General features: G+C 50.2%; 1 protein-coding gene and 1 long non-coding RNA gene across 6 annotated transcripts in view; both read left to right on the top strand.

Annotated features, from left to right (window-relative positions):
* LOC141972287 (uncharacterized) overlaps positions 1-10,638 on the top strand; it is a 28,567-nt gene extending 17,929 nt beyond the window's left edge. For all 5 annotated transcript variants that reach the window (XR_012635361.1, XR_012635360.1, XR_012635364.1 and 2 more), the window contains one exon: positions 1,595-10,638. This is a non-coding gene — a long non-coding RNA (uncharacterized LOC141972287). The remainder of the gene's footprint in view (positions 1-1,594) is intronic.
* A 5,603-nt stretch (positions 10,639-16,241) lies between these two features.
* Positions 16,242-24,113, top strand: part of LOC141972326 (E3 ubiquitin-protein ligase rnf213-alpha-like) — a 51,293-nt gene continuing 43,421 nt past the window's right edge. Inside the window, exons 1-11 of the mRNA XM_074930205.1 lie at positions 16,242-16,464; positions 16,617-16,699; positions 18,204-18,353; positions 18,562-18,625; positions 19,538-19,664; positions 20,053-20,273; positions 20,554-20,813; positions 21,088-21,293; positions 21,660-21,833; positions 23,256-23,454; positions 23,746-23,810. Coding sequence (XP_074786306.1) covers positions 16,242-16,464; positions 16,617-16,699; positions 18,204-18,353; positions 18,562-18,625; positions 19,538-19,664; positions 20,053-20,273; positions 20,554-20,813; positions 21,088-21,293; positions 21,660-21,833; positions 23,256-23,454; positions 23,746-23,810 — 1,772 coding nt within the window. The remainder of the gene's footprint in view (positions 16,465-16,616; positions 16,700-18,203; positions 18,354-18,561; positions 18,626-19,537; positions 19,665-20,052; positions 20,274-20,553; positions 20,814-21,087; positions 21,294-21,659; positions 21,834-23,255; positions 23,455-23,745; positions 23,811-24,113) is intronic.

The following is a 24,113-nucleotide window of genomic DNA, read 5'->3' as shown; positions in this document are numbered from 1 at the left end:
CCCTCGTTGCTGTGACTTTTCTGGGGCTGTGCTACAGCAGGCTGGAATGGATGGTTTCTCTCCTTTCTATGACTGCCTTTCCCATGAAACCTGTAGGAATGTAATGTTTTTACCACTGGGGCAGAAGTCTCAGCTCCTGAGCCTCTCATAAAAATAAATTTACTGGAGGGTACCCGTGCAGTATCCCATGCTCTCTTAGCTTAGTTACCAAAGATAGCCAAGCTCCTAAATCCATTTGACTTGAATTTGAAATTTGAATTGGAAAATTATTTCTAGAGTAATTCTATACAGAGGCTCCCATCTGGTTTTCTGTGTTTCTAGTAGCAGATTTAGAGAAGCAGTGCTCCTACATATTTTGGCTGTAGTTGGTATGCATTTTCAAAACACTGAACAAGCCACACTTATCTTTATTTTGCATGTTAAGGTTTGTACTTTTGTTTAGTGGTAGCTGGTTCTCAGCAAGCTGCTCTCTGTATTATACTGTGCCTCGTGACACCTGCCTTTATGCCTCTCGAGTTATTTTAACAGCTTGAGGAATCTTTTAGACTTTTTAGACTTTTTTGAGTAGTCTTTAGACTTTGAACACACATGCACACTAGTAACTGGTAGAGATTAAGTGACGTTTATTTGGTGAGCCTGTTGGCTCTGTTCTCTGCTCTTGTGCCAGCCATAACGTATCTTAGCATGTGTAATTGTTTTGTCAAGATAATTAAGTGCTGATCTGAATTGTACTTTGGCTTTCCTCAGCCTAAAGAGCCTTACGGCAACTCGCAGATACGAATGTCGTGAAAACTTTCCCTCTGCATTTTTGCAGCTTATTTGGGAATCTTCAGCAGTTAATTCTGTGCTGAAGTTCCCATCTCTCTGGTTTTAAGTGTATTCTCCTCTTCTAGGTTTGCTCTTTGGCTTTTAAGCAATGCTGGAATGAAATGTCGTAATATCAGTATAATTTTCTTAGTTTTGTGTGCTGTTTGTTTTAACACGGGTTATTTTCACCCCTGTTTTTTTTTGGTGTAGAATCTCCTGCTGCTCTTTTGTGTTTTGCATCTCTGGATGGGAAGTTGTTGCTGTCTAATCTGAGAGTGTTGCTGCCCTGGGACTGTGGGCCAGGATATTTTGTTTGCTGTTTTGTCTACCAGAAAAATAATAACTATATAATGTATATAGTTACTATATAATGTATATAATAACTAAATAATGTAAATAATAACGGTTGTGATGTTCCAGAGTGTGTCTCAATGTCAGAGACAAGTCCCAAGCTGTCAGGCTTTTCCAGCTCGCTGAGCTTTGAGTCTTTCTGGGGAGAATAGGAGATGGGCAAGAATTTTGAGAAAGCACATGTGGGAAGGTGGAAAGTTGTCACAGAAAGGTCTGGTGTGAGTGGGAAGGGAGATGGTCACGGTTGGGGTTGGCATGGGGTCCCTGGGTGTAGAAAAAGTCCAGAAGAGCTGTAAAAGTCAAAAAAGATAACTTCCTAGTTCTGGTAAGAATATTGAATTATTACTTCGCGTAACAACAAAACTGGTCAATGTTAAAGAACCTTCTACTTCAGCAAACTTTAGTTCATACTTTGTTAAAAATCCCTATTTCTCAGATTATCCTCACGCACGATGGACAGCACTTCCCATCTCCAAAGCACACACCGATGTGAAGGGATGTCGCCTGCAGGAAACGTGACCAGGGACACCCGGCACAGCGACTGCAAGGCCAGAACAAGCAGTGACCCGGGATGGGAACAGCTGGCCAGGGAGCAGCCCTGCAGGAACAGGCCTGGGAGCCGCAGGGAACCAGAAGCTGGATGCACACCCTGTCTCATAAAATGACAGCAAAGGTCCCCGGGCTCTCTGAGCCGGAGCAGAGCCTCCAAGGCACGAGCAGCCACCCCTCAGCTCTGCCCAGCACTGAGGAGGCTGCTGGGCACTCGGCTCCACGGGAGCCAGCTCACGGGCTGATCCACCGGCAATCTAGGAAGGGCCACGGACACTTAGGAGAAGTTTGGGGCCAAGAGAACTGTTGCCTTTGGAGGCATGGTGACCTGGTTCAGGAGCGGCACGGCGACCAATCCCAGGCCGCTTGGGCCATCAGCTCACAGACACCAGTGTGGTGGATGGCAAATGGCGTTTATTGATAACTAACCCAGCATTATATAGTGTAGGTTTGCAGCGTCACTTCCGTCCGCTTACGTCATAAGCTAAACGCTATTGGCTATCTGGAGAGGGGTCCTACATTTCCGTACAGCGCGACATCTTCTGACCAGCAAACCTTAGCGACCTACATTTCCCCCCTCCTCATGCTTAACCAAATAAACTAAAATACAAAAATTCCACAGGATAAAAATTTTGTTAAAAAGAAACATATTACAATTTTGCTACTATAAACATAAGACACATCAGACAGCTAATAAATAAAAAACAATCGACAACAATGTTGTAAGGCAACTTCTAAGAGCGAAGAAAGAGATTGTTCCAAAAAGAAATCAATAGCATCATTAAAAATCTTAAGGGACACACAGGGGGTTACCCCCGATTGATAGCAAACCCACATTCCAGATACAGACGGAATCGCCCATCTGTAACTTCTATCGACTGCAACAATTTTTGTACGAACAGCATTATCCCAATTTTCCAGCATGATATTACCAAAACACACACCTTGGCCTCTGATTTGATTTAGAGTAATTCCTCTTCGCGGTGTGTCCCACCTACATTGGGTTGGGCTGATATCTGACAAGTAATTGAAAGGGACATTGAGGACAAGGCCCTCACAAAAGGAGGAATACACATCATAACATAACCAGCAGGGACTTGTAAAATTTGGGTTTGACTAATTCAGTGACCTGAAAACAGCATCTAACACATCATAAAATGGCTTGCCAGGCAAAGGGTGAGGTTTCATATTCGATTCACTTAAGGGGACTATTTATTTAGTTGGCAAGGGACTGATTAAAACAAAGGTGGGGATCAGCTGATTTTCTCTTCCTTGCTGATCATTTTTGATTACATTGTTAGGGCCAATTGCTGCACCACCCTTTACTTCCTGTTTTTTTAATAAAGAACAGCCCCCCCCCCCCCCCCCCCCCATCTGTGCCAGATTCCCAGTATCTAAGACCCCAAGTTCTACCAATGGTCCATCCCGTATCATTTTTTCACAACCCCAATAAGAACACTGATACTGATTAGGAGCATTACAGTAGGATTTGCCAGGGTTGGAACTGGGACACATACAGTGCTTTTTCTGATTCAGACAAGGGGTTATGGGAGCTAAGTCACACAGGTGTGCTTGAAAGTTAAAGGGCCCCGGCGTGACAATTCTTTGTACTATCTTCTGATCCTCCCACCTTGCTAACACCCATTCCCATGGTTGATGTTTATACAAGCCCCAAAAATAAAATCACACAAAAACATTGCCGGGGATCACTTCTCCATTGTTTAGATACCACAGGTGTGAAACCTCTAGGTGTATATGAGGTATTTGCCAGCTCATCATCTTCACTTGTTACCGGAACATGCGGATTATGGGGGCGTCCGACAATCTAATCCTGTGAACAAAACCTCACAGTTTTCATTAGTTTTATTCTGAAGGTCCGGTTTAATGGATTTAAGCAGACACCACTTAACTCTACCATCTTTTCTAACAGCGGCGTACCCTCGCCCTGTTAAAACTAGTCTCCACCCTTGTTCCCATTCTCCCAACTCATTTCTAATTGTAACCAATGGGCCGCCTTCTAATGCTCGAATGGCCCAATGTTTTTGGGCGGGGCTATTTACCTCTTCCTCCCTAGGGAATTAATTTAATGCTAACAGCATGGTTGACAAAAGGTGTGCTTGATCTGAAGGGATGGCATTGGTAAAACCTTCTGTTTTCACCAGTACCTCTAATTTAGATTTCAGAGTCTGATTTGCTCGTTCTACTGTGGCTTGTCGTGTACTGTTATACGGAATACCGTGTATTAAAGTAATTCCCCATTTCGAAACAAATGTTTGAACTAACTTAGAAACAAAACTCGGACCATTATCTGTTTTGATCTGATTAGGGATGCCAAGCCACGGCATGGCCGTCAGCCAGTGCTGGATGGTCGCCTTGGAGTCAGTTTTGAGATGTTCTGTGGCCACAATCACTCTGCTATATGTATCTATGGTTACTGCTAGCCATGCTCGCGGTTTTAGCAGTTGACAAAGCTTAAAATCCGTCTGCCACGCTTCGGAAGCTTTAGGACCTCTAGAGTTAACTCTGCTGGACCATAATGGCGTTTTTTGACAGTAAGGACACGTAGCTACTATGTGTTTTGCATCAGTAATTGAAATCCCACACTTCTTTGCTAGTCCTTTAGCTCCAATATGGAGGGACTCATGTAGCTGGCGAGCATCTCTTAGTGTCCACAATCCTTTTGCAGCGGCGTCCGCTTTATCATTACCGATTTGAAAGAACCCTTTAATTGGGGTATGGCTATTGACATGGATGACTGAAAGGTGCTTCTTCTAGCATCAGTGCTACCGTAGATGTTGATGCGCCGGGTTCTGACATAGCCAGGCAAAGTTTGGCCACAAACATCGAGTCGGTCACTATGTTAAGATGTTCCATTGGGAACAGTTCACACGCTAGTACTACGGCCGTCGCTTCTAGCTGCTGGACTGAAAGCGTGCGATCGGTCATTTTAATGCAGCGCCATTCTCCTTCTGATTGCCATACGGCTGCCGCGGTCGAGGTCGCTGAGGACGCATCTGTGAAGACCGTTGGTCCCCGTTGGGGCTGGTCCATGATTTTTCGCAGAAGGTTGATGTTGACAATTGTCAGCATTTGAGTTCAGGGAGGCTTTGTAGTGTACCGGACTTCTCCACCAAATCCGATAAGAGCTATGGCCAAATACTCCGACATCACCACCGATTGCATGCCGCGCTTCGCTCTGTGGGATAAACGATACCGCAAAATCATAGATGTATTAGGAGTCAAAACAGAGAGATGACCAAGACTACATGGGCCTCCCTTTATATGAGAAGGGATAATGGGCCATGCTCTATCTCCACAAATAAAGAATATTCCTGATGGTAACAGAAGTGGAGTATTGCTAGACTTAGAGAGGTTTGTTGCTGTATAATTGCACCAAGCGCTGGTATTTTTAAAGATGGGATGGGTAGGAGCAACATCCCATACCTTAATTGCATTGGAAGCTGTTTGCGGAAGGGTAAATATATTGTGGCGGGTTCAATACCTAGATGTCTTAGGGCGAGTTTTCTGCCTTTCACGATAAGATTACCAAGGCACTCAACTCCTGGAGAGAATGCACGTGATGGTTTTCCTAGAACTATCCATTGTATTGGTTGAGCTTTTTCAGAGGGGTCCTGGGTTAATGCTCCTATTCCCCCCCTTCCGTGAAGTGTACATACAGATCCAGTGGTACACCTGGGTTCCATCTAGCAAGTGTGCTTGACGACACTTGTTGTTCAATAAAGTCAAGAGAGTTCATTGCTTCTGTCGTCAAGATTTTTTGTTCCCATGGATTCTTTCCTTTTAAAAGATCATACAGAGGGGCCATGATCTCGGGAGGGATCAGAACAATATTACGAAGCCGTTGCAAGGACCCTACTAGCTGTTGCATATCATGAAGTATTTTAATGTGCAGACGGATTTTTAATTGAGGGGGGAGTCACATTAGAACTTGTGATCCCCACTCCCAAAAAAGTCACACATGGTCGTCTTTTAATTTTCGCGCTTGCGATTTCGAACCCATTTGTTTTCAGAGTTTCTGAGACCGTTGACACTAATTGGTCCACCTGACTTCCTGATGGTGCGGCCATCAGAATATCGTCCATGTATTGAATGATGGTTGCAGTCGGGTCACTGCGCCGGACCGGTGCCAGCGCTCGATGCACCGTAATTTGGCGGATAGTGGGCGAGTTAATAATTCCTTGAGGCAACACTTTCCACTGAAAACGTAAATTGGGGCGTTGGCTGTTTGGGAACACAACAGAAAAAGCAAACTGCTCCTTATCTTCCTTATGCAGAGGTATAGAAAAACAGTCCTTAATATCAAGGACAGCACAAGGTTGTCCTTCCGGTATCATAGAGTTCATAGGCAACAGCGTGTGGACGGGACCCATAGGTTGAATTCTCTTATTTACTTCACGCAGGTCATGGAGGAGGCGAAACCCCTCGCCAGTTCGTTTGGGTATTACAAGAACTGGGGTGTTCCATGGGCTGATGGAAGGTTCTGTACGACCTCACTGTAATTCACGGTCAACTAACTCGAGAAGAGCATCCATTCGAGGCTTCGACAGGGGCCACTGCTCGACCCACACCGGATCAGATGATTTCCACGTCAGTCTAATTGGTGGGAGCGGGTATACAGCAGTGGCCCTTATGGTAAATTTGTTACCCTAGCTCTTAATAGGGCTAAAGCATCTCTTCCGAGTAGAGGTGGAACTCCTGACATCACATACGGAAAAAGAGTGATAGTTTTCTCTGGCCCTTTATCAGTGTGAAGTGTTACTGCTACCAGTTGAACACTCTTCCGAGCTCGAGTTAGTCCTCCGACTCCACCCTCCAGAGGGGCGTTTTCTAGTTCCCAGTGTGGGGGCCAGTTTGTCTCAGGAATAACTGTAACATCTGCTCCGGTGTCAATAAAAAAAGGGATGCTAATGGTTGAATAATTTAAGATATTATGGAGGGAGCATATCCCCCACACCACTGGTGGATTATCACACTTCACTGCCAGGGCCACCCTGGGGTCTCGCCCCCAGGGTGCGGTCCCTGCTGTCCCTGAGGTAGGGACAAACTCGGCTGGACTGTCGGTTGGACCATAAAATTGGTTGCGTCTCGAGGGGGCAATCGATTCGGGAGTGTCTCGCCCCATCCGGGGCTGATGTAGTTGGGCCACCTCATATCCCAAGTGGGAGAGGGTCATCCAGGTGGGATGCAGAAAAGTGGAAGGATCTCTTCATGAGAAAGCCTCCTCAATTACCATCTCTGGAAATCTTTTGAATCCAAATTCCAGCATCACTGCAGAACTCTCCTACTAACCAGGGGATTGTTGGTATAACTTCACCTTTGACTAAACCAGTCTATGTGGTGTGCAATTGGCAACCTAATCCGCTGGCAGGAGGCCTGTCAGGCCTAACAAGCCTCCAGTGGTGCTTGTTGCAGGAGTCGTACCCCATGGCATAGACACCCTCTTCACGCTGACAGATGAAGTTAACACCCCCTTTTACAGTGGTCCAGGGGGACGACATCACAGTAAATTGCGGATTGATCACTGAAGCCCTCGCTGAACCCACAGTCAGTTATGGAACTGGACCACGTGGCCCTGTTTCGTTGTGTACAAATCAAACCCTAGAGTGTTGGCTAAATTTGACTGCTGTGCAGTACTCCTATAAAGTTATGTGTGGCAAAAATAACACCAAATACTGGGGAGGACTCAGAATAGATGTTGTAATACCCGCTACCCAACCAAGTGTTGTGCTTAGCCCAAAAGTCTTTGGAATTGGACCGTATGTGATCAGAAATACAGGCCAACAACAACTGTTGTTTAACCCGGCATGGTCTCTCAAACGAGTTGAACTGCTGATGGGAAACAGTGTTTTGGAAATTCAGCCAGCTGGCTCACCTTTCCTAAGGAATTCTTATGTGGGGTGGAGAACCTGGCTGCAAAGACGAACTCCTCACACGAGACGAACGCAGAGTGACCTAAGCAGGGTTTTGGGGACAGGATTGGGGGTTTTAAATAGTATTGATTTGGAGGTAATAATGAATAAATTGGCTACCTCAATTAGCGATTTGGCTAACTTACAGCGGCCTTTGCGATCTTCTTTATTGGCTTTGGGGGACTAACCAGTGGCTGTTGTCAAATCTATTACCAAAATGGGAAAAGGTAAACGTAAAGGACCACGAATTGGTTGCAGAATATCCAGAATAACCTCTCTTGGGCTCTCAGCTGTATCCAGGCTCAAATGCAGATGCAGTCAGTAGCCACCTCAATTATAAGAGAAGGTGAAGAAGGCACCCTCCCCACTGAAATCTAGAAAATAATTGGGGACAGTGCCACTGATTTAGAGAAGAAACTCCCATCCTGCTGGAATTTGGTAAACTTTACCTATAACCCCATCACAAACACAGCTACAGCCTTTGGGTTACTATATATAATGCCACCATATATCAAATTTATCCTGTTGTTGCATTAGGGTTGAACCACAACGGAACTGTACTCTATCCTTTTGAGCATAGAGTATGGGCCCAAAAGGTGAATGAAAAACGGCAAACTGTCAATCTGGAATCTTGCATTGTACGAGAACAACAAGGATTTATCTGTGAATAAATGTAAATAAATCAATAAATCTGTGAAAAAATCAATGAATCTGTGAATAAATGTAAATAAATCAATGCCATTGAGGCACAAGGGATTTGTTTGGCTACTGAACAAAGTGTTTGTCATTTGGAGATTCATCCCGATGCAAACCCTGAGGCAGTACTCATATAGACTGGCAAAGGCTGTGTATGTTTGAGGACTGTTTGTGATTTCTTATCCGTGGATAAAGCAGCTGTAGAGACAAAAAATCATTCAAATTTCTGTGTTTGTCATTTTACTGAGATTATCGGACGTGACTTTTCCTATTTAGCCCCAGTCACATCTCACCTGCTTTTGCAATCTAATTACACGTTGATTCATGAATTGCTGCCTGCACCTATGGGGATCAATCTGACCTTGGTAAAACAATTACTACAACATAAGGATTTGATTGAGATTTTGGAAAAAAATAGGGGAAACAGGCAGAAAACCGTAATAACTGTTAATCGTAATGTGAAAGAAATATACCGAGTTTTGGAAAGAGTGCAAAAGGATGCAGGACATGGATGGTGGGACACACTTTTTGGATGGTCACCTACTGCTGCAGGCATCCTGAACTGGTTGTTGTCACCCTATCGTGGTTCCCTTGGTATTGGTTTGGATCACTTTGGTTTTGTCAGCAATATTGTGTGTCATAACTCTTGTTATTCAAGAAATTGGCCAAGAGAATCTGCTCGTGCTCCGAGGAAAAGTACAAGGTGAGGAGGACTGTGAGCCTTCCTCCAACAGACCCCGGAGACGCCCCCCAGGAGGCAATGGGCAGGTGCAAAGAGAACATCAACTGCTGACACCAGCCTCTAGAACTAACGCAGCCTCACCCTGCACATGGGTGTTTGTGCGATGGAACCCAATGAATATGGACATCCACACTCGGTGAGGTTTGGGTAAAATGTGCGGGGGGGGGTGCAAGCTTTGTGGAGAAATCCCCTTGCACCCCAGCTGGAGTAAACATACGTGGTGCTTTTATTTGAGTTGTAGAGTCTGTTTCCATGAATCAGTTTGGCACCCCAGGTGGGACCCTCTCTGTCCGGCTGCAGGACCAGCTCAGAGGGGGAGGTTCGAAGTTTCTTTCTTGGAAAAGCTCCCTCGCTCTCTGGATCTTGGCAGGGGCAGACAAGGACCATCCATTGGCTGCGGATCAGGTCTGTTGGAGAAGGGGGAGACTGTAAACACGGCCAGATCGGGGTTAGCAACCACGCCTGAGCCCTCATGGCCACCATCAACCTTCCAGCCCCATCCCTATGTCCCTACCACCCAAGACCACTTCGTGACTATGGGGATGGTGGCAGGAAAACTCAACCCTCCATGTCCATCCCCACACTTGACCCCTCACAGCTGTCCCCAACCCCCCACATCCATCTCCACATCCCCACCACCCCGACCACTTCATGACCATGGCGGTGGTGGTGGGAAAACTCCATCCTCCACGTCCGTTCCCACGTCCTCACCACACTTGACACCTCAAGGCCACCATCAACCCTCCATCCCCATCCCCATGTCCCCACCACACCCAACCATGCCCCCCAGCCCCCCACATCCATCCCTATGTCCCCACCAGACCCAAACATGACCCCCAACCCTTCAGGCTCATCTCCACATCCCCACCATTCCTTCCCCCCATGACCCCCAACCCCCATGTCCATCCCTCCGTGCCCACCACCCCAGACCACTTCATCACCATGGGGGTGGTGGTGGGAAAACTCGACCCTCCATGCCCATCCCCACGTCCCCACCACACTTGACCCCTCACAGCTGTCCCCAACCCTCCATGTCCACCCCCATGGCCCCACCGCCCTGACCATGATGCCAAGCCCCCACGTCCATCCCCACGTCCCCACCAGACCCAACCATGACCCTCAACCCCCATGTCCATCCCTACATCCCCACCACCCCTGACACCTCATGGCCACCATCAACTCTCCAGCCCCATCCCCACGTCCCCACCACTCCTGACGGTGCCCCCCAACCCCCCATGCCCATCCCCACATACCCCCCACCGGTGGTGGAGCCCACGATAGCTGTGTTCTGGTCCACAGCCTCCAGGAACTGCCCGATGACCAGGGGGATGCTCTGGATCCTCTTCACCTCCTCCTGGGCGTGGAGAAACTCCTTCTTGATGTTCTTCTACTTGTCCTTGATGTACTCCTCCTGCACGTCTGGGTGCAGCTTCTACTGGGACAACTGGAGGCTCAGGGGGGGGTTTTGGGTGCCCCCCACCCCCTCATTTATCTGCATCCCTCCCCAAACCTGCCCCTCACTTTGTAGTGGCTGTAAAGCTCCTCCAGGTCCTCAGGTTCTGGCACCAGGAAGAAGAGGCCGAGGGCGGGGGGGCGGCCAGAGTCGGCAGCTCATCTTGGGGGGGACCCACAAATGGAGGGGGGGGCCACTTAGATATGGGTGGGCACCCCAAAACAGGGGAGAAAACACCCAGAAATTGGAGAGGAACCATGTTTGGGGAGTCACAACCCAGAAGTGGGGGGGTCAATGGAGGGAGAAGATATTGGGGGGCACCCAGAGATGCGGGGGGAAGTCTGGGGATTGGGGACTCCCTGAAATGGGGGGGGGGCCTGAAATGGGAGGGGGAGGCCCTGATATGGAGGGGGAACCATGTTGGGGGACTCGCAACCCAGAAATTGGGGGTCAAGGTGGGGGGGAGACACTGGGGGGCACTCAGAGGTGGGGGGGGTACCCTGCAATGGGGGGTACCGGGGGGGGGGGGCACCCATCGGCACGGGCTGATGTGGCTGTTGGGGCCCCCAGAAACGGCAGAGGGCTCCCCACGGCGCAGGAGGGTTCCCGGAGCAGCCCGACACCCTCCCGGGTCCCCCCAGCCTGCGCCTCGTCCCCCGGCAGCCCCAACTCCTCCATCGTGATTGCGCGCGAAGTGACGTCACGGCGCCCCCCAAACCCCACCCCCGCCCGGCTGCGGGGGCTCATGGGAGATGGAGTCCCAGTGCGCCCAGTACAGCTCCCAGTGCCCGACTCCGCCCCCCTGTGAGATGGGGAGTCTAAGCAACCTTAGATTGATGGTGCAAGACTGGGGAACTTGCGCAAAGACAAAAGGAGGCGTATGGGGCTGTTCGCAAAGACATACCCGGTGCTGATAACATTGCTAGGCGACTATCTCCTAGCCCAAAGAGAAGTCTCCCCTAGTCCTTGAAGTTGGGGGTATCAGCAACAGACTACCCCAAATTCCGGCACAAACTGGCCTGGCAGCCTGGTCAGAACCCAGAGAACAACTGAGGCTGCGCAGAGCGACAGGGTGAAAAGTTCATCAGCGAGGAAGAAGAGGTACTTCATCTTTACAACCCCTGCCCAGGAATTTGCGACCCGAGCCTGGAGCTTGAAGAGCTCATCGCGCAGGCGCAAGGGGAGGAGACCTGATCGCCATGAGAAGCGAGGGGAGGCGGGGACAGGCCATGTACGTGTACAGGCGTTCTAGGAATATGCACTGTTATAAACTGACTTCTTAAAATTGGCTGAGCCAGAGTTTCCAATTTCTTTATTTAGCAAGCGGCACCAAGCAAAACAGCGCTGGGCGGCCGGGGAGTCTCCTGCTCCAACAACGGCCCGCACCTCTCAAGGAATTTTGTCTAAATTTTACACTACAACGCATTGTATATTCATTAAACGCCTATACATATACATTACCTAAACCCGCCTACTCCCGCTTCGCATGGTAATTAGCTCATCAGTCCTTTACGCTTGCGCAGATGCTGCTGAAAATTACGGGCCGGGCTCTTCAAATCATGGGCGGTGGTCTTCGGGAGGAAGGCCGTAGGTCCTCCTCACAGTGTACTTTTCATCCTTCGCCTGGAACGTGATGATTTTACAAGCTTGCAGTGCTCTCATCGGTCTAGGCTCATTGCTGCTCTTGAGTAAGGAGGTTTATGGGCGTCCTTGTTCGTGCTTTATAAAGTACAGACACTTCTCTCTCTTGTTGCCCCCCCTTCCCCCTTTCTTTCACTCTTTTACACAATGTCGTTTTCTCGTGTTAGTTCAGTGAAGCACTTGCTGTTAGTTCTGTACAATGTGCGAGAGTTCATATGACAGTTCACCTTTCCGTTGTCTTTTCGCCGATTTTGATGAACTAACAGCGTACCGTCCATCACATGCACTATTCTGTAACAGATAAGCCGGACGGGAGCTGCAAACGGCGCGCGTGCTTGTGGTGGCGCTATCCCCCATGTGCCCGGCGCTGAATAAACGTCCCCGCTTTATAACTCCAAAGTTATAGAGGGATTTTTTCCGCAAGTCACCCGCTTCCCCAGTGCTTCCAGTAAGGTTCCCTGGCTCTTCCCAATGCATCCAGTACGGCTCCCAGTGCCCCACCCAGCACTTTCAGTGCCACCCCCCGTGCTCCCAGTACGGATCCCTGGCTCCCCACAGTGTGGCTCCCAGTGCTGCTCCCTGGATTCCCCCAGTACCCCCAGTTCTGCCCCAGTGCTCCCAGTACCCCCAGTACGGCTCTGTGGCTTCCCCTAGTGCTCCTACTGGGGATCCCTTGCTCCTTCCAGTGCACACACCCCCCCCCCCCCCCGGTCAGTTCTTCCAGTGCTCCTACTAGGGATCCCTGTCTCCAGTTCTCCCAGTGCCCCTCTCTAGTGCTCCCAGTGCGTATCCCTGTGCTCCCCTAGTGCTCCCAGTTCCCCCCAGTGCTCCTGTGGCAGCTCACTGGCTCCACCCAGTGGTCCCAGTGTGGATCCCAGTGCTCCCTGTTCCTCCCAGTGCTCCTACGGGGGATCCCTTGCTCTCTCCAGTTCTCCCAGTGTCCCTCCCCAGTGCTCCCAGTGCGTATCCCTGTGCTCTCCTAGTGCTCCCAGTTCCCCCCAGTGCTCCTATGGCAGCTCCCTGGCTCCTCCCAGTGCTCCCGGTGTGGATCCCTGTGCTGCACCAGTGCTCCCGGTTCCACCCAGTGCCACTCCCCATCTCCTCCCAGTTCTCCCAGTACACCCAATGCAGCCCCCTGGCTCCTTCCAGTGCTCCCAGTGCCCCCCCCCCAGTGCTCCTACTGTGGATCCCAGTACTCCCAGTTCCCCCCAGTGGGGCTTTCTGGCTCCCCTCAGTGCTCCTACTGGGGATCCCTTGCTCCCTCCAGTGCTCCCAGTGCCCCTCCCCAGTGCTCCCAGTGCAGATCCCTGTGCTCCCCCAGTGCTCCTATGGCATCTCTCCAGTGCTCTCAGTGCCCCCCTCAATGCTCAGTTATTGGGGTGGGGGCTCCCCAACAGCGGGGGGGGGGCACTAAACCCAGTCCGGGGGCAACCTGCTCCCCCCACTGCCCCCCCCCAATCCACTGGGTTGAGCCCAGGACCTTGACCCGGGCTTGGCCGGTTCCTCCTCCACCCAAAGGCAGGAACAGCCGCTCCCCCGCCCCCCCCGCTCAAAACCTTTCACTTTTCAGAGGCTTTTCAGGGCGAGGAAGGAGCTTGGGGACAATCCCGGGGCGCAGCTTCGGGGGGGGGCATCAGCACCGCGCAGCCCCTCGGCCCCGGCCTCCTCTCAGGTAAGCGGCGCCATCGTGCTCTCACCTTCCTCATAAATGGGTATTTCTTGGCCCAAATCCTCCCTAAATTGCTCCTTCTGCGCTCCAGAGCTCCCGGCAGTGTTTCTTCAGAGCTCAAATGCTGCCTAAACAGATGTTTTTGAGGACCAAAGGCTGCTCAAGTGGGTGTTTCTGAGCCCAAGAGCCTTCTAAATAGGTGTTTCTGAGACCCAAAGCTCCTTAACTTGTTGTTTCTTAGTGCAAAAGCTCCCTAGGTGGGTGTTTCTGAGTCCCAAATCTCATTAAATTGCTGGGTTTGAGCCCCAGAGCTCCTTAAATGGGTCTTTCTGAGCCCAAAAGCTCCTCAAATAACTGTTTCAGAACCCAAAAACTTCCTAAAAGGGTTATTCTGAGCCCTAAATGGGTCCCTAAAAGGATGTTTTAGAGGCCCAAAAGCTGCCTGTGTTGGTGTTTCTCAGTCCAAGAGCTCCCTAAATTGCTGGGTTTAAGATAAAAACCTCCCTAAGTCACTGTTTTTGAGCCCAAAATCTCCCTAAGTCGGTATTTTGGAGCCCCAGAGCTCCTTAAATTGCTGTTTCTTAGTGGAAAAGCTCCGTAGGTGGGTATTCCTGAGCCCCAGATCTCATTAAATTGTTGTTTCTGAGCTCAAAATCTCCCTAAATCGACATTTTGGATCCCCAGCACTCCTGAAATTGCTGTTTCTTAGCCCAAAAGCTCTCTAGGTGTTTTGCTGATTAGGGATACCAATTAAACACAGACACCAGAGTGAAAAGAGCAGGTGTATTTTATTGGTGATAACCAATGTAACAGTGTAATACAGAAAACATGCAGTAAGAAAAGACAGAATAGTGCACTTAAAGCAACAAACAGGAAAATACAGGGTGATGCATCAAATCATTGCTACCCGAGAGAGAGAACAGCGATTCAGACAGATCCATCCCCATCACAGACTTTACCCCCCCAGCCCCCAGCGCTGGGCAGCCCCGGTTACACGAGGGTTGGCAGAGCCTGGCCCGGGCAGGGGAAATCCTACGCGGTGCCTCCGCCCGGAGCTGAGGCCTCCAGAGTCGCTGGGAGCGGGTCCGGCCTTAGAGACCCAAAAATCAGCCGGGCAGAAGAGCTGGCGCCTTTGTTTAAGCGGAAATATCTGGTGTCAGTCTGACAGGAGATTCCCCCAGAGCCTGGCCAGGGCTCGGGGGGAAACCAAGGGAGTTTCTAACAAGGCCGGATACTTGGGTTCTCAGCCTTGAACAGGCTGAACAAGGGAAGGTGGATACATTCTCTCCTCACTCCTGATTATACTGGGTCTAAGCTGCCTCTTTCACTGGTGAGCTTCCAGACTTTGTTAATGATTACAGACTAAACAGCTTCGGCTTGGGGCCTGTTGTTCAGGGTTCAGTACTTCAACACTTTAGCACTTTTTACATCAGCAGAAGTGGGTTGTTCTAACAGTACAATACCTAATGGCACAATCGTTATCAGTTATAAAATATACAGGATTCATCTCTAGGTCAACTCTGGCTTGGGCTTGGTTGTCCAAGCCTCAGCACTTTACTAGGTGAGTGTTTCTGAGCTCCAAATCCATTAAATTGCTGTTTTTGAGCCCCAGAACTCCCTAAATTGGTTTTTCTGAGCCCCAAACCTCCCCAAATTGGTGTTTCAGAGCCCAAAAGCTCCCTAAATGTGTCATTCTGAGTCCAAAAGCTCCCTAAAAGGGTGTTTTGGAGACCCAAGAGCTGCCTATGTTGGTGCTTCTTGGACAAAGAGCTCCCTAAGTCACTGTTTCTGACCCCAAAATCTCCCTTTTATGATGTTTTGGAGCCCCAGAGCTCCCTAAATTGCCGTTTCTTAGTAGATTTTGTACTGGGTGTTTCTGAGCTCCAAATCTCATTAAATTGCTGTTTTTGAGCCTCAGAGGTCCCTAAATGGGCCTCTCTGAGCCCAAAAGCTCCCCTAAAGGGTGTTTTGGAGGCCCATGAGCTGCCAAAGTTGGTGTTTCTCGGACAAAGAGCTCCCTGAATTGCTGTTTCTTAGTGCAATATTTCCCTAGGTGGCTGTTTCTGAGCCCCAAATCTCATTAAATTGCTGTTTTTCATCCCCAGAGCTCCCTAAATGGGTCATTCTGAGCCTCTAAGCTCCTTAAAATGGTGTTTCCGATGGCTCGAAAGTTGGTGTTTCTTGGGCCAAGATCTCCCTAAATTGCTGTTTCTCAGCCAAAAACCTCTCTAAGTCACTGTTTCTGAGCCCAAAATCTCCCTAAATTGACATTTTGGAGCCCCGGAGCTCCCTAAATAGGTCTCACTCTAAAGCGAGATGCTTGCTCCTTTTTTCCGTCAGAGTTTGAGTTTTTAGCGATTAAAATTTCCTCCTGCTGTGCCCCCCCAGGTCTGGGTGGCCACCATGGAGGGCTCTGAGGGAAATGGTGGGGGGGAAGAGCTACACCCGCAGCCCCGACCTGGCGAGGAGGAGGAGGAGGAGGAGGAGGTGAGCGGCCCCTCGGCGTGGGGTGAAGGCGACGGCAGCCCTGGGCTGTGTCTGGCCCTTGCCGAGGGCCACCAGGACACTGGTTCGACAGGGGATCCAGCATCTGATGGCAACGACATGTCCTGGGAGGTTCTGCCCGGTGAGTCAGGTACTGCCGGAGGGGGACGGAGCTGCTGGGGGTGCAGGAAAAGGAGGAGTGGGAGTGGGAGCAGAGCGGGAGGGGAGAGGGAGCAGGAGTGGGAGGGGAGTGGGAGTGGGATTGACCCCTCACGAGGCAACGCGGCGTTTCAGAGCCCTCGGCGGAGGCGGCGGCACGAGATAGAGACAGCCCATGCGGGCAGGATCTGGTCCCCGAAGCCCTCAGCGAACAGAAGGTGGGTGCGGGGAGCTCTGCGGGAGCTTGAAATCGTTTTTTTTCCTAGCGAAAATGTCAGATTTTGGGGTCTAAGGCAATCCCTCTGTGAACAAGGGGATGCTTGGAGCTCTCAGGTAGCTTGAAATTGTTTTTTTTCTCGTGAAAATGTAGAATTTTGTGGTCTAAGGGAACAGAAGGTGGGTGCTTGGAGCTCTCTGGTAGCTTGAAAACTGTTTTTTCTGGTGAAAATGTGAGATTTTGGGGTCTAAGGGAATCCCTCAGCAAACAGGTGGGTGCATGGAGCTCTCTGGTAGCATGAAATCAGATTTTTGCCAGTGAAAATGTGGAATTTTGGTGTCTAAAGAAATAGAAGGTGGGTGCTTGGAGCTCTCAAGTAGCTTGAAAACAGGATTTTTCTAGTGAAAATACCAAATTTTGGGATCCAAGTAAATGCCTCAGTGAAAAAGTGGGTGCTTGGAGCTCTCAGATAACTTGAGAACAGTTTTTTTCTAGCAAAAAAGTCAGATTGTGGGGTGTAAGGAAACAGGAGATGGGTGCTTGGAGCTCTCAGGTAGCTTGAGATCAGGTTTTTTCTAATGAAAATGTGAGATTTTGGGGTCTGAGCAAATCCCTCAGTGAACAAGTGGGTGCTTGGAGCTCTCAAGTAGCTTGAAATCAGTTTTTTCCCAGTGAAAATGTCAGATTTTGGGGTCTAAGCAGCTTCTATTTATCAGCAAAGCACCACGTTGCCAGTCGCCAGCTCTGGTTCTGCCTTTGGGTGTTGGCTGTGCAGGAGGAAGAGAAACCAACTTTAGGGCAGGATAAAACATTTCATGGAGGAAAAGTGAAAGGAATTAAAGAGAATAAAGTGATGAGTCAGGAAACACTGATGGGGAAGTGCCATGTCCCCAGTTACCCCCCCCCCCCCCCCCGCCTTTAAAATGCAACTAAACCACCCACCCCACCCCCCTCAAATTCCCCATTTTTCCTTTTTCTTGTGGAGAATGGTGTTAGGTGGAGCTGGGTTTTGGTCAGTCGGGGTCCTCCACGTAGTTGTTCCCACTCTCAACCTGTGAAGCTTCATGGGGTTGGGGGGAAATGGAGACGTAGAGCCCTTGTGCCCACGCTCATCAGCAAAACTCGCCCTTCCCAGCGCTGTTTTGGCCCCAAACCAACATCCTACGATGCGCTGTGGGAAAATTAACTCCACCCCTGCTCAACCCAGGAGAATCCTTCACTGGAGAAGTCAATTAGAAAGAAAACAGCTTGTTTTAAGGCAGAAAAAATGGGGTTATTAGTCCAGGCATGTGCGCGCACGCGAGTTTTGGGACCTGATGGAGAAGATTTGGAGGCCACGGGGATGGTGGGAGGTATCTGGGAGGGGTTGGTGGTGCTGAAGAGGTCCCGTGTTGGTTGGGTTCTGGTCTTGAATGAGTTGTACCCATGGTCACGGCCACATTGTGCTCCGAAGCAGCTCCAACGTCCCCCAGAAGGTGCCATAACTCTGTTCTTCTCCTCCCCAGGCTCCCGCAGTCCCACCCCAAGATGAGATCCTGGTCTGGCAGACCCCGGCTCACCGCTCCGTGTTGCTGGAGAAGGGGAATGTCCAGAACACTGGCGCCCACCCCAAGGGAGCATCGGGAACGAAGGAGCAGAAGCATTTCAGGAATCTGGTGAGTCCACTCCAGCTTTGGGAGCTGGTGGCCAAAGCTCTGGGAGGACAAGGCTTGAGTTTTCCATGCCGGGACAGCATTGCCAACCTGGATTTTGGCATTTAATGCTCCAAAGAAAATCTCGCCCAGCCCTTTGTCTCTCCAGGCCTTTGAACTCTCACCTTTTGAGCTTCATTTTTTTCCTTCAACACTTCCTGCTTCTCTCCAGGAGGAGGACCAGGATCACGTTAAGAGCGCAGAGATGACGAATCGGGGGAACCTCAACCGTGCGGGTACCAGCGAGGGTGTTTCTTTGGTGCCGTTGTTTTCTCTGGCAGAGAAATTGCTGCCTGAGTGGCATCGGGGGCGATAAAAGCTGGTTGGGAGGTGGAAGGTGTTGGTGACACTGCACCCAAAAGCCTCTTGGGTCCCCGGGGAAGGAAGATGCGGTGCCAGTGGCTGCCCTTACCCTGCCGGCCTTGCTGCCCGTCCCTGTCCCCACAGGGTCTGTGCCTGGAGGATGGCGAAGGCCTCACTCTTAGAGCACGTTGGGGTTCTTCTTCCACGAAGACCATGCCCAAGCCACGAGGAACCCCCCCATTCTCCCTGGTGAACCCTGCTTTCTACCTTTTCTTGACTTGGCACCATCTCTGGAGGCGTTAATTGATGGTTTCTCCTCAGTTACAGGTGACGAGGAGATCAGAGAAGGCCAAGGCCCTTCCAGCAGGTTTGTTGCATGGAGGGATGTTAACACCAAAGGGTTTGAGGTTGTATCTGGGGAGCTGGAGGTCCAGCAGCTCCCCAGAGGAAGGGGCTAAGGTGGGAGGAGATGCAGCTTGAGCATCGTTAGGTCCCTTTTTCCCCCCAAATCCCACCCCTGGTTAGTGTAGCGAGATCCCCAGGATGTCCTTCTGTGTCTTCTTCCCATACACAAGTGCCAGGTGCTGGCTCCAAGGCATCCAGGTCTTCCCAAAATACCTCAGACTAACCAAGGGGTCTTCAACAGGGTGGGAGGTGACAAAGTGGGGAACATGCAACGTCCGGGACTGTTGGCCAAGAGCCAAGCAAAGTGGATGTGAATGGGGGAGCCGGCAAAGACAGGGAGGGGGGACGGTGGTGGGAAGATGCAGTGGGGACCCACCACCTCTTTTCCACCAGCTGCCAGCCAAGCTCTTATCTCTTTGGTGGATGTTACCCACCACAAGCCATGATGACCCTGGAGTTCGTTGCTGTACTCTCAGAAAATTGTAACCCTGACAAAAAATACAAAATCTGCGTTGTCTTCTACAAAGAACCCGGCATCTGCGAAGAATTCGCCAACATGGAGAAAAGGTAAAAAAAAATTAAATTAATCAACAAAAGAGGCTTGAATTTAACACCCGAGGAGGTGTTTCTGCTTCAGTTCTCTGGGTGGAGGGACCTTGCTGCAGGTTCCTACAGAGGTTGGATGTGAACTCCCAAATGGTGGAGCCGTAGCACTCAGTGGTGGCTTCTCCAGTTTCCCCATTGGTCATGGAGAGGCCATTTTGTCCAGGACCAAGGTCTTCCAGTCCCATGCGAGGACATTGGTTTAATTAGTCCCCTGGCTGATGAAGCCAGCTGTGGATTTTCTCCCTGAGGTTTTGAAGGCCAACAGTGTCTGGTTGGATGAGTCCAAACTTGACTGTTGAGTTTGGTGGCCAACCCCAAAGCCAACGAGCTCCTTCTCTTCCTCTTCCAGAGACAGAGTGATCATAGGCAGCGCCAGGATCACCCTTTCCCGCCTGAGACAAGGACCCATCTTTTATAAATACGCCCTCGTTAACACCTTCAGCCAGGAGAGAGAGTGTGAATTGGAGCACGTTTCATTAGAGAACTCCGACATCCCGGGGACCTTCAAGCGCAGAAAGGCTCAATTCTATCGTGTCCTGAAAATACCCGAAATGGAGATCAAAGCGGATGGTAAACGCTGTTATTTACCCCAAAGTCATAACCGGACATGGTGGTGATGGTCGTAGGCCGGCTCGCCTTTAATCCTGCTTTATTTCAGGAGGTTTCAAGCTGCAGGTTTATAAGCTGCTCCTACAAATGGGCTGTTTTAATTTGTAATAAAACTCACGGCTGGCACCCAAATCCTGTCTGGAAAATGGGCTGGAGAAGTGCTCAGATGGTTTCGTGCTTTCGAGGCTCAGCTGAGCGTGGTGTCTATGTTTTGTTCCCAAACTCTTCCTTTTTGCCCCAGGAACATGGACCTGCTTTGAACACATCAAATGCAGTTTCCCCAGCAGCAGCACCGGCGTGTGGAATCCTGTATTCAAAACAACGCCTGGGTGCAAGATCCAGATGGAATATCTGGAGCGCGATTTCTCTGCTCACGCCACCTCCTGGAATTTCCTCGAGGATACGCAGAGGAGACTGGACCGGTACATGGAGAGCATCCACATCTGTCTGTGGGATGTCAAGATGAAAGACTTTGAGGTTGCCCTCGGTTTGTACGAAGCAGTAAGTGTCCGCTGAGCCCACCGAGGAGGCGGCAAAATGGTGTCCGCCATTTTGGGGGATGGCTTGGACATCGTCGGGGTGGGGGAAGAGCTTTCCCTGGCGCTGTGTATTTAGCACTGAGGACCTTCCTGGATGGACGCGTGGCACCAGGAGTAAATAATTTCTCCCTGAGCAGCAGCATCTTCCACTTCCCATCCTCCTCTTGGGCCATTCTGGGAGAAAACCCATCGTGTCCAGCATGGTGAAACGTCCTCTCCGTGTTCTTGTTGTCCAGGTGAGAGAAAATGTCAGTGGCTTCCTCCAAGGAATCATCAAGATGCTGAAGACCAAGGAACCAAAACTTCCTCAGCTCCTCTTTGTCTTTCACATCTCGTTTTGCTATAACATCTCCCTTCCCCTGGCGTCCATCGCTGAGGCTGAAAAACAATTCCAGGCCATTGAGTTTTCTGAAGAAAAATACAAAGAACTGAGAGGAAAAAGGTAATTTAGGCTGGGTCAACCTCCTGGCTTGGAGCAATGACAGCTTTAGCGGGTGGAAGCTCAGTTCCGTTGTCCCCACGTGTGGCTTTAGGTGCCATGTGTAATCCCAAGGGGTCTTTGAGGGGGTACAAACCCGGGTTGGTGGCTTCGGGCCTTGGGGTAGCCCATCTTGGGACACCTTGAAGTGTGTTGGATGTCTCTGATATTGGTTGTCCCCTGGAGGCATCTCCATCCAAGCTCTTTCCAGGCAGTCTTGTGGGAAAAGACTCTGTCCTGCGTTGGCACACGTCTCCCACTGCCATCCCAGAGGTCGGTTATGGGAAGTTTTGACTTTTTTGGCCTTTTTTTTTTTCTGGGGGGGGACAGCAAATACTTTCAGGCTCTGAAGGAAATGTGTCTCAAGACCGCTGATGGTACCTTGTGGATCTGGTTGGTCCCGCTGCTCTACGCTATCAAGGAGAGGGCGGAGGACCCCTTTCTCCTGCATGAACTTCCCTCAGAAGCTTTCCTACAGCTGCGGGGGGATGAAGAGAAGCAATGGTGAGTCCGAAAGGCCGAGGTAGGAGCAGGGTGATGAACTCTCCTGCTCTTCAAAGAGTTTTTCAGTCCTTTCGCTTGGCGGCTTCTCAAGTAGCTGCCCCTTCTCCTTGACGGGCTGTGTTGCCCGCCCCAGGGGGTGTTGAAGGAGCATTGGTGGACCTCAAGGAGAGGATGGAGCAGGGCGCTGCATGGCCTGGGAGCAGTTCTGGGGAGAGAATGGGTTGAAAGGGACCTTCAAAGTCCCTTTGAAGGAGCACAGAATGGTTTGTGTTGGAAGGGACATTAAAGATCATCCAGTTCCACCCCCAAGCCCCAGGCAGGGAGACCTTCCACTAGACCAGGATCCTCAAAGCCCCATCTAACCCAACCTTGAACACTTCCAGTGGTGGGGAAGATGTCCCTGTGCATGGCAGGGAGGTTGGACTAGATGGTCTTTGAAGGGTACTTCCAACCCAACCCATTCTACGATCTTCCACTAGCCCAGGTTGCCCAAAGCCCCGTCCAACCTGACCTTGAACCCTTCCAGTGATGGGGCACCCACAGTGTCTCTGGGCAACCCCTTCCAGGGTCTCACCACCTTCATCATACCATGTTTCCTCCTTAAATCTGATCTAAACCCACCCTCCTTCAGTTTATAACCTTCACCCTGGCTCAGGTGCAGAACCTCACCCTTGACTTTGTTGAACTTCAGGAGGTTGGCGCGACCTCCCTGCTCCAGCCTCTCAAGGTCAACTTGAACCCTGGGTGTTGTCCTAATGACCTTAAAACAGGTGAATTGCCAGAAATTCCTGCTTTGGGGTAGAGTTGCTTGTCAAACCCCAGTGAGTCCTTTCTTGTCTTTGGTTCTGCTCCTGATCACGTGGTCTGTTGGGCCATTTCAGGGCCATCAAGTCATCCAGCTTCAAATGGCCTCTTTCTTCCACAACCTTCTCTTGATGTTCTGTTTAACATTTCTAATTTCTGATAAGTTCATCTTAAAAAGAATATTAAAACTAGACACTTTATCAACCATTTTTTGTAACAGTTGAAATATTATAATCAGCTTAAACATGACTAAGCCAAAAGTTTCAATTCATCCGTGTTTTAAATGTTTAAATGTTTTAATCCACAGATTAACTAGGCTGGGGTTTTGGCCAACCACGTGATGAACAAGCAGCGCAGTGTGGTTTTACGACTTCAGATTATTTGAACACCTGCAGCCTTACAATAGTTTACTAATTTTTAGTGTCTTCTTCAGAATCATGATGACTATTGGCTTCTTGTTTCTAGGGTCTCATTTATTTATAAGTAACTGTTAAAAAGAGGGATTTTCATCTATTTCTTAACGCACCTCTGCATCTCCCAGTCGCGGTAGCATCTCAACCACCCCCAATGTGCTTCCTGGTCCTCCAAACTCCATCTGATCTTGACCTGCTTTCTTAGGAAAGTCCTGAAGATGATGGACAATCACAAAATCTTGCTTGGAAGATGCGCTCCGCTGGCGAAGAAAGTGATGGAGATGGTGGCCCTCAAGAACTTCACCAAAGACCCTTTGCCCAGCATTTGGCTTCCACTCCAGCTCCTCTTGGAAACGTTGTACATGCGCATCGTGAATGTCAGGACAGCCTTGTCCCCAGGGCCTGTAAGGACAAGGGACTGGTGGGAGACCTTCTTCTGTACTGGTGGGAGTGGTGGGGCTGTTTAAACGCAGGCCAGGGTGTTTCCTGGGTTCCTACAGAGATTTTCAGCCGGACCAAAGGACTTAATTGTAGAAAAGCAGGGTTAGAGCTGAATCCGAGGACCAAACAAAAGAAAATCCCTTAAATCTTGCCAAAAACCATTGCTTTTTGGTGTTTAAGTGGGGAAGCTCCTCAGCCGTGGGAGTGGAAACCTCACGTTTGTCTTTGATTGTCTTTTCTGGTGCCTTTTCCAGGAAGATGGTTTCGTTGTGGCTTTGGAAAGCATCGCCACCAGGATGGAGGCCTGGTTCAAGGGCCTGTGAGTCGGGGTTTCCTGAGGGACTGGCGGGAAATGAGGGCGGCCCTGTTGGGGATTTGGGGATAAAGGAGGGGGTTGGGGGCAAATAGGGAGACCCTGGGAGGAAATGGGGGGATAAAGGGAAGGCTGGGGGGAAATGGTGGGCCATGGGGGAGATATGGGGGTAAGGGGGGGCTGGGGGCAAATTGGGGGTCTCTGAGGGGGAAATGGGGGGTAAAGGGGAGGCTTGGGGGAAATGGGGAAAATGGGGGGGATTTGGAGGTAAAGGAGGGGGTGGGAGCAAATGGGGGGGCCCTGGGGGTA

The sequence above is a fragment of the Athene noctua genome, chromosome 32 (genome assembly GCF_965140245.1).
Source record: "Athene noctua chromosome 32, bAthNoc1.hap1.1, whole genome shotgun sequence".
Classification (NCBI taxonomy): Eukaryota; Metazoa; Chordata; class Aves; order Strigiformes; family Strigidae; genus Athene; species Athene noctua.
Note: the sequence above shows the minus strand (reverse complement) of the source record. Positions and strands in the feature narration are given on the sequence as shown.